The 9,407-nt window shown below is 53.1% G+C and overlaps 1 protein-coding gene across 1 annotated transcript; it reads right to left on the bottom strand.

Moving 5' to 3' along the window:
- Positions 1–418: 418 nt before the first annotated feature.
- Positions 419–9,375, bottom strand: LOC116945840 (sulfotransferase 2B1-like). Its single transcript, XM_032960440.2, has 7 exons — positions 9,116–9,375; positions 6,971–7,179; positions 6,031–6,157; positions 4,050–4,144; positions 3,104–3,235; positions 1,852–1,897; positions 419–907 (listed from the first exon to the last, which is right to left on the bottom strand). Exons 1-7 carry the CDS (start codon positions 9,273–9,275, stop codon positions 786–788), a joined length of 891 nt encoding a protein of 296 aa, XP_032816331.1. The 5' UTR covers positions 9,276–9,375; the 3' UTR covers positions 419–785.
- Positions 9,376–9,407: the final 32 nt, after the last annotated feature.

The raw sequence follows: 9,407 nt of genomic DNA, 5'->3' as shown, positions 1-9,407 counted from the left end.
TGCCCAGCGAGAGATCTCGCAGAGCTACCCCTGAGATATCCGCTCAAGCGCCCTCTGTTGCCCAGCCAGAGATCTCGCAGAGCTACTCCTGAGATATCCGCTCAAGTGCCCTCTGTTGCCCAGCGAGAGATCTCGCATAGCTACCCCTGAGATATCCGCTCATATGCCCTCTGTTGCCCAGCGAGAGATCTCGCAGAGCTACTCCAATGGGCAACGCCATGCCCTCTTCTATATATGGGCTGATCCGCGCAGGATTATTTCCTCCAGGACAAAGAATGGTATAATGAAACAGCGTTATAAGAGGCAGCACTATAAGGGGTATGCCTGTAATAGGCGACGTTTCGGGCCGTGGCCCTTCTTCATAGTCGTGAGTGTTTATGATTACACCGGCGGCTAGAAAACAAAAATACAATTTAGCTTTGGAAGCAGCTCCTGCGGCATTGCTTTATTTTTTCTTTGAAACAAAGAGCTGTACAAGCATTCAGAACACAGTGAAATATACATTGCCATTCAATACCTGTGGCGTGGTTTCCTGCTTATGTGCTCGAGTGATGGTAACTCCCACCAATAATATATGAAATGCTATGGAAACCGAAGGTGTATAATGAGTCAACACATTGCATAGTTACTCTCATAATCAGGTGACATTAAACGTTAAAACTCTCTATGCAGCATTAGGCAGGATTGTGTGCTTTTCTCTCTCTCTCAACAAAATCAGGCTATCGCACGTGCCGTATCCTAGTTGCTGTTCTGCCATGTGCCGGTGCCACTTTGTGTCGCGACAGTCACTTTGTGTCGCTGGTCCATCCGTCGTCGAGTTCGTATCCCTTCATCTTCTCGCGGACGAAAGCGTCGAACTCCTCGTTCATCGCCACCGTGAACATCGTCTTCCAGTCGCCCACGGTCCCTGCGAGCGAGTGAAGGCGCCATCGTCACAACCGCTCTGCCCTAAGAAGCTCCCACCCACTCAAGCATGTGGTGCGAAACGTTGGAACATCGGCGCTGTACAAAACACATAGTAGCACAACCACCCCCCCCCTACCCCCCAGTATAATTGCTGGAAACTTTACGTGAAAGTAAGTCCAACATAAAATACAAAATACCTGGGAGCTGGATATAGATTGAGAAAGAACTTCGTAAATCCTACCAGCCAGGGGTTTGCATACGTCTAAAAAGTGCGGAGTGAGCAACACGGAGTGTCTGTGCGTGAGCGCTCCCCCCCCCCCCCCCAACAAAAAAAATCAGTGGTTGCTGGAGAATACGTCATCGCTCCCGCTGCAACCAGCCAATCGGCTGCCCGGAAAACAATGCTGACTCAACATGGCTGTCGTTGTGGCATGAAGTCTCCTGTGCAATATGACCGCCATGACGTAAATGTGAGCGTTGTACGAGCGTGCGAAGTGCTCGCTAAACGGGGAGCGGTAGTGGTAGCAGTTAGCGGCGCAGCTCATGGGCCAACATCGATGACGATTATCTGAACCAGTCCTGGGCCTCCCCTACGTCGACTCAGCCTCAAGTGAGTACCTGGTGCGAAGTGTAAACATCGCCACTAGGAGAGACAAAGGCGGCCACTAAGGTAGATGAAGGCGGCGTGGTGCTTGCCACTGACCCCCTCGTGTGCCGTGCTGGCCTTCAGAGGTGCTCGCTAACACAAAGATCCCCCGTATAGCCTGAACAGACTATTGGGGTGAGTGCTTTTTGTGAGCACCTATCATGGCCGGTACGGCACACGAGGGGGTAGGTGGCCGCACTACGCCCGGCCACATTTGCCTCCCTTAGTGGCGATGTTTACACTCGCTAACACACGCAATCACACATCCATCGGCGCACCTCCGCGCACTAAAAACTCACCCTTGCGCATGAACTTTTGCCCTCTATCAAAATAGGTCCTTGGTACCTGAGGATGACAAAGATAAAATGTTATTTTTACACAAACTGAGTCTCCGAAACGACCCCAACCCACGGTCACGAAGTCGCAGACCGGAGCCGTGCCGGACCGGTCAAGGGATATGGCCCGGCTCACGTTTACTCTCAACAACCCCGCGAGAAGAGTCTTCGCAGATGTCAGGAGGATGGAGCGCGCGCCGTCGCTTGCTCGAAGCCACCGGTGTGACCATCAATCGCATCAGGACATCGACAGCAGGCCGATCGCGCGCACATCTCCTTCACTGAACCACGTCGTGCGCGCGTGAGCCAACGTAACCCAACAGAGACCCATGGCGATACAGCGAGCCGCGAATCAACTTCTCATCATTCTAGAATCTCACCCAGACCCACACAACACTGCACCCAACTTGCTGGCTTTAACATATTCCTGCAGAGTGAGCTGGTAGGAACGTTGGGTTGCTCGGTCAATGGCCAGGGTCAACGGCACCACGTGGTGTATTCCGCAAATATGCCCGACTGTAAGGGCGGGCACAAGCCGGCGTGAGTAGTTTAAACGTTGTGTTTTATAAGGGCACCACGGGGTGACCAGCCCCTCCCCACCCAGCCCCAGCCCTCCCACCCAGCCCCTCCCCACCCTCCCCAGCCAGCCCCTCCCCACCCTCCCCACCCAGCCCCTCCCCACCCAGCCCCACCCTCCCCACCCAGCCCCTCCCTCCCCACCCAGCCCCTCCCCACACTCCCCTCTCCACCCAGCCCCACCCCTCCCATTTTTGGATGCACGACGGACGGACGGACACAATAATCCCCTGTGGGCTGGTGTAACCAGGAGGTTCCTACCAGTACCATTCCTCCTCCTACTCAAAGACACCGGTGGTGAAACCATCAACCGCATCAGGACATCGGCAGCAGGCGGATGCGCCACCCAACCTCCATGAATGGAAAATGTAAAGACGCATGCTATGGTAGAGCGATTGTTGCCATACGACCCAAACTATGGACCGCATAACAAACCGCTGTGGTCTGCGCTCCTTCATTGGAGGACGAGGAACAGCAAAACACGACACGAAATCTCTCTCTGACTCTCTCCCTCCTCGACGTAGAGCTCGACGTTGGCGTCTCGCTCCTGAACGTGTTGCTGATGCCATGATGCGCACGAGTCGAACAGAACTGGGGTTAGGATCGGGGTCGAGATCATGGCTTGCGGTAGGTTTCATACCTCGCTGTAGTTGACCATGTTGTTGTTCTTCATGCTGGAGAAGCTGCAGTGGTCCACCAAGGCCTTCAGCTTTTCGGCGTCCAGCTTCTTGCCGAGGAAGGTGGCGATGCGAGTCACCGAGCCGGCCAGGTCCTGGGGAGGGGATGGGGGGGGAGTCCGGGTGGGTGGGGAGTGGCGGGGGGTGGTTTATGGTTTAGCGAGTGGATGTGTCGGTGGGGAGATGTTAACTACTTCGCCTGGTGTGCAGAAGGTCGAGGGTTCGACCCCGACGCCTGTATATTTGAAGTTTGCGTGTCTCTCTCTCTCCCCGTGGTCGCGTGGATTTTTCTCCGGGTCCTTCGGTTTTTCCCTCCGCATTGAGAAACACGCGTTTAGAGTATTTGGCTATCATTTGTGGCCAGGTTACTTCTGAAAGAGAGCTATGTAGCTCAGTGGGCCCTACCTGGAAACATACAAATAGTTGGTTCGTTAGTAGCCTCCCCTAGGTTGACTCAGCCTTATACATGATTACTTTGTGCGATGTAACATCAGCGCTGAAGAGACAAAGGCGACCAAGGCGTGGCGTTGGCCACTCACCTTCTCCCCATGTGCCGTTCCCGCTTTCATAGGTGCTCGCAAACAGCACTCGCCCCAGCAATGTGTTAAAGACTATACAGTGGATATTCGTCGTTGAGTGGCTAAGTGGATGTGTAATCCTAGCCAAATGTGCTAATCAGATGTGCGGGAGTGAAGAAATGTGTGATGCAATGGGCGATTTGAGTGGGTGAATACGTACTCTATGTGAGTTGCGAGTGGAGTGGGGAGTGACCGAGTGGGCGGTTATTATGAGTGACTACATACGAGTGAATGGATGGGTGGGTGACTGAGTGGATGTGTGGGCAAGTGACTGGCTGAGCTGTTGAGTGATTGGGGTGGGTGAGTGAGTGAGTGAGCGAGCATCTCGTACTTTGCGCAAATCTTCATAGGCGATGAATATTATGTTGGCTTTATCTCTCACGTCCATCCAGGTCTTGATGTGCTCGAACCAGGACCCAAAGGAAACTGCAACATCAGCAACATGTGGAGGAAGAGGTTAGCACGGTTGGCTACGTAGGTTGCGAAAAAAGTTCAACATACAAACATACAAACTCATTACGGTCCCAAGTCAGCCTCAAGTCACTCACGCTCTCGGTGACAAGATCCAACAACTGAAATATTTATATGCTTTGGTTCTTTCGGTAAAGTCACGTAGGTAGAAAAATAAAACAAATTATGATTAATATATCATGACGTTTCGATCGCAACACAAGCGGTCGTCCTCGGGCGGAAAAAAATATCCAGCAGTTCCACTGTGACTTTACCGAAAGAACCAAAGAGTATGGATTCCTGCAGTCACGAAAGCTTCAAATCAAGATTGAAATATTTATGTTTTGTGTTTTTCAGATGATACCGTGAAATAATAATTCGCCTTGTTGTTGGAGAATACAAATGACGAAACCCATACGTGGACAGTACGCCTCATTCAAATATCCATCTCGCCACATTAACATTTATATATCAAAGTGTGCTTTACACATCCCATCAGGCGCACACACACTGCCTTCTGGCAGTCAGCCGCAGCATTGCTTTCAGGATAAGCCCAAGTGGTTTGGTTTCGACGTGCCGGGTCTCATCAGAATCAGGTTTGTCTCGGAATAAATTCTCACGTTGCTCTCCTGTCACCATAACTACCCCACCACTTTATTTTGACCACTATCATAGTATGTACTATTTTATAATGACAGTATTGTAAAGCGCCTTGGATTAAGGCACTATATAATACACTTTTTTATATGTATAAGATAATATATCCGCCAAACGTCACTAACCAGCATGATGGTGTACACTTAAACAATCCTCATGACCCAACGTGGTGTGGGGAAGACGCCTTCCATCCAGCAGTGGATAGACGAAGAGGTGTGGATGATGGGTAACGTCTGATCGCAGTTATCCGTGCATTTATGTTGCACTTCTTTCGCACCGTACGTGGCCAGCCGTGCTAATCGGAGGCGTGATGCTTTTCCGACACACTGGGATCATGCGTGGGGTGTTCACAGGTGAAGTGCTGGGAGCAGTTGCACATGAAGCACAAATGAGGTGAACAAACCCTTGCCCTCCTGCTTCTATGCGTGCCACTCAAGCAAAGGTGTCCAGCTGAGCACGTGACTTCTTAGGCAGTGACAACAACATCGGCTTTGTTTCTCTTGAACAATCGTGACATTGGGCAGCCAAATCAAGTTTTTACAGATTTATACAAATCTCCGTAAGCTCTCCCTTCACTCCACTCTCTCTACTCCACTCCACATTCTTTCCCTTCACTCCCTCTCTACTACACTCCTCATTCTCTCCCTCTCTACTCCACTCCACATTCTCTCCCTTCACTCCACTCTCTCTACTCCACTCCACATTCTCTCCCTTCACTCACTCCCTCTCTACTACACTCCACATTCTCTCCCTTCACTCACTCCCTCTCTACTCCACTCCACATTCTCTCCCTCTCTACTACACTCCTTATTCTCTCCCTTCACTCACTCCCTCTCTACTCCACTCCACATTCTCTCCCTCTGTACTACACTCCACATTCTCTCCCTCTCTACTACACTCCACATTCTCTCCCTCTCTACTCCACATTCTCTCCCTTCACTCTCTCCCTCTCTACTCCACTCCTCATTCTCTCCCTTCACGCACTCCCTCTCTACTCCACTCCACATTCTCCCCCTTCACTCCCTCTCTACTACACTCCTCATTCTCCCGCTCCACTCCCTCTCTACTCCACTCCACATTCTCTCCCTCCACTCTCTACCTCTCTACTCCACTCCACATTCTTTCCCTTCACTCCCTCTCTACTCCACCCCACATTCTCCCCATCCTCTCCACTCCTCCATTTCGCAATCCTTCCGCGTGCTCACGTTTTTCGTTCATGAAGTCCGACACGAAGCTCTCGAACGACTCCGGCGTGGATAGGAATTTCGCCATGTTGTGAAAGTGGTAGAACGATATGAGCGTGTCCTTGGGGTTGCGGTACACATAGACGACCTGAGGGATGGGGGGCCGCAGAGAGGAGGATCAGGGGGGATGTTATATTCTTGGTTCTTTCGGTAAAGTCACGTAGAAAGGACGCAATAAAATAATAAAAATATTAAAAATTTAATTATCACGACGTTTCGACTGCAACACAAGCAATCATCATCAGGTGTGAAAACCACAGCAATAATTTTTTGTTTTTTTTAAATTTCGCCCAGCTCTCTACATGCCACAGAAGCCGATCTTGAAAACCACTGGTACCGGTCATCAGGCAAGTCTACTCAGCTCCACATCCTTCTGTTCCACGTCAGTGCACCTCTTCTCCAGCCCGGGCCTTGCCCGTTTAGCTCATTTAAAGACAAATATCCCCCAGTAACAGCCTTAACAGGTTGTTGAAGCAAGTGCTGTTAGCGAGCACCTATGAAGGCCGGCAGGGCACACAGGGGGGCGAGTGGTTAGTAACCACGCCCGGCCGCCTTTGTCTTCCCAGTGGCGATGTTTACACACTGCACCAGGTACTCATTTGAGGCTGAGTCGACCTAGGGGAGGCCCGGTTCAGATAATCGTCACCGGTGTTGACTGTGATGTGAGCGGGAATCGAACCCGGGTCGCGTGTTTCTCTCTCTGTGTGTCTCTCTGTCCCCCTGTGCCCCTGCGTGTGTCTCTCTGTGTGTCTCTCCCCCCACCCCCCACTCTCTCTGTATAGGATGTCTTTCTCTCGTAGCGCAAGCGCGCTAACCGCTGCACTACCGCTAGCCCATTCACACACCCACACACACACCTACACACACACCCACACACCTACACACCCACACGTGCGCTCACCTTGCCCTTGCCCTGCATAATCTGGGTGGGCGCGAAGGTGGCGTACACGTGAGTGGTGGCCAGGCGAGGGGACTCGCGCCCGTCCAGGTAGCCGGGAGCCGTGGCCAGCTCGAGCCACGGCGCGCGATTCCAGTTTGGCACCGACTCCACTTTTGAGATGTCAACGTCGTTCATGATGAGACTCAGGATCTCCTGCATCCACGTGGTGCCTGGGGGGCATGGAGGAGGAGGGGCGGTGGGGGGGGAGATGAGACCCAGATACTGTGCGGCGAGATGCGTGCGTGCCGCGATGTGGACACACCCTGGTGCATGCCTCTGTGTGTGTGTGTTGAACTTCGCACCGTACGTAGCCAACCGTGCTCATCGGAGGCGTATGTATGTTGAGTTTCTTTCGCACCGTACGTGGTCAACCGTGCGGGGGAAGAACAATAAACTAAAGACACAAAAGCGGTTTTAAAGAAATGTGCTGTCAATCTAAAATGTGTTTGCAATCTTTGTGCCCGTGTCTGCGGGGGGGGGGGGGCACCAGTGTCACGTGACGGTGCACCCATCCTGAAACACAAGCGTCGTGATTACCATCGCTGAGTGGCGAATGGCGGTCGCTTTGTTGTTGTTGTTGCCATTGTTGTTGTGTACGCGAGCGTCTTTCGCGTGCGTCTCGATGTCCGCACGTGTGTGTGTGTGTGCTTTTGTCAGTGTGTATGGCCGTACGTGTGTGTATTGCCTCTGTGTGTACCTCTGTGTATCTCTCTCTGCATGTCGCTATGTGCACACGTATGTGTGTCTGCTTGTAGGTCGACTCAGCCTCAAATGAGTGCCTGGTGCGATGTGTAAACATCGCCGCTAGGGAGACAAAGGCGGCCGGGCGTGGTGCTGGCCACCCACCCCCTCGTGTGTGTCGTGCCGGCCTTCATAGGTGCTCGCTAACAGCACTTGCCCCTACAGTCTGTTAAGGCTATACGGGGGACCTTTGTCTTTGTATCTGTGTATGTATGCAGTTGTGTGTATCTCTGTGTCTGTACAACATGGATATCGGTAGTGCAGTGCTTGGCGCGCTGCGCTACGAACCCGGCGACCCGAGTTCGATTCCCGCTCACGGTCAACGCCAGTGGCGATTATCTGAACCGGTCCTGGGCGTTCCCTAGGTCGACTCAGCCTTAAATGAGTACCTGGTGCGATGTGTAAATATCGCCACTAGGGAGACAAAGGCGGTCGGGCGTGGTGGTGGCCACCCAACAACCCCTTGCGTGCCACGTTCCAGCCTTCGCAGGTTGCACGCGAACAGCACCATCAGCCGTGTTGGACTACACGGGGGATCGTTGTCTTTTGTAGCTCGGTATGCCTTTCGTTTATTAAGTGAGTGTCTCTGTATGTATATGGTACCTGTGTGTGTCTCTCTGTGTGTCTCTCTCCCCACTTCTTTCTCTGTGCAGGATGTCTCTCTGTGCTTCTTTGTGCATGCCCCTATGTGCGTGCGTGTGAGCGCGTCTCCATATGCATGTGGGTCCTGCGTGTTTCTCTCTCTGTGTATGTCTCTCTGTGCCCCTGCGTGTGCCTCTCTGTGTGTCTCTCCCCCCCACCCACTCTGTACAGGATGTCTCTCTGTCCCCCAGTGCCCCTGCGTGTGCCTCTCTGTGTCTCTCCCCCCCACCCACCCACTCTGTACAGGATGTCTCTCTGTCCCCCTGTGCCCCTGCGTGTGCCTCTCTGTGTCCCTCCCACCCACTCTCTCTGTACAGGATGTCTCTCTGTCTCCCTGTGCCCCTGCGTGTGCCTCTCTGTGTGTCTCTCCCTCCCACCCACTCTCTATGTGTATGTCTCTCTGTCCCTCTGTGCCCCTGCGTGTGTCTCTCTGTGTCTCTCCCCCCCACCTCTCCAGGATGTCTCTCTGTCCCCCTGTGCCCCTGCGTGTCTCTCTGTGTGTCTATCCCCCCCCCCCACCTCTCCAGGATGTCTCTCTGTCTCCCTGTGCCCCTGCGTGTGTCTCTCTGTGTGTCTATCCCCCCCACCTCTCCAGGATGTCTCTCTGTCCCCCTGTGCCCCTGCGTGTGTCTCTCTGTGTGTCTCTCCACCCCCCCCCCCATCTCTCCAGGATGTCTCTCTGTCCCCCTGTGCCCCTGCGTGTGCGAGCGAGTCCCTCCGTACCAGACTTCGGGTAGGTGACGTTAAAGACGTCGTCCTCGCGCACGGGGAAGTTCTTGGTGTAGGCGAGCCCCTCTCGCGAGATGATGTCTGCGGGGAACAGGCAGCCGTCGACCTCCATAATGGCGTCCGTTATGTTTACTTCATCTGCAGGCGAACCCATCGCTACTCGCTGTGTCGCTTCGGCTCTCTCACGCGGCGGCCAGTAAAAGATAAGTCACCCAACTTGGCAAAGACAGCGAATGAGCTAGGGGCTCGCTGCCTCCTTTTTATACGGTCCGCTGCCACGTGACTC

Source organism: Petromyzon marinus, chromosome 25 (assembly GCF_048934315.1).
Source record: "Petromyzon marinus isolate PM22_M1 ecotype Great Lakes invasive population chromosome 25, UKy_Petmar_22M1.pri1.0, whole genome shotgun sequence".
Classification (NCBI taxonomy): domain Eukaryota; kingdom Metazoa; phylum Chordata; class Hyperoartia; order Petromyzontiformes; family Petromyzontidae; genus Petromyzon; species Petromyzon marinus.
The sequence above is the reverse complement of the archived record's forward strand: the minus strand, read 5'-3'. Positions and strand labels throughout refer to the sequence as shown.

Coding starts and splice junctions, on each gene's coding strand:
- LOC116945840 (XM_032960440.2), bottom strand. CDS start 9,275: ATGGGTTCGCCTGCAGATGAAGTAAACATAACGGACGCCATTATGGAG. Junction 4,145..6,030: donor GGACTTCATGAACGAAAAAC/GTGAGCACGCGG, acceptor CTGATGTTGCAG/TTTCCTTTGGGTCCTGGTTC. Junction 908..1,851: donor GCAAAAGTTCATGCGCAAGG/GTGAGTTTTTAG, acceptor ACTCGCTCGCAG/GGACCGTGGGCGACTGGAAG.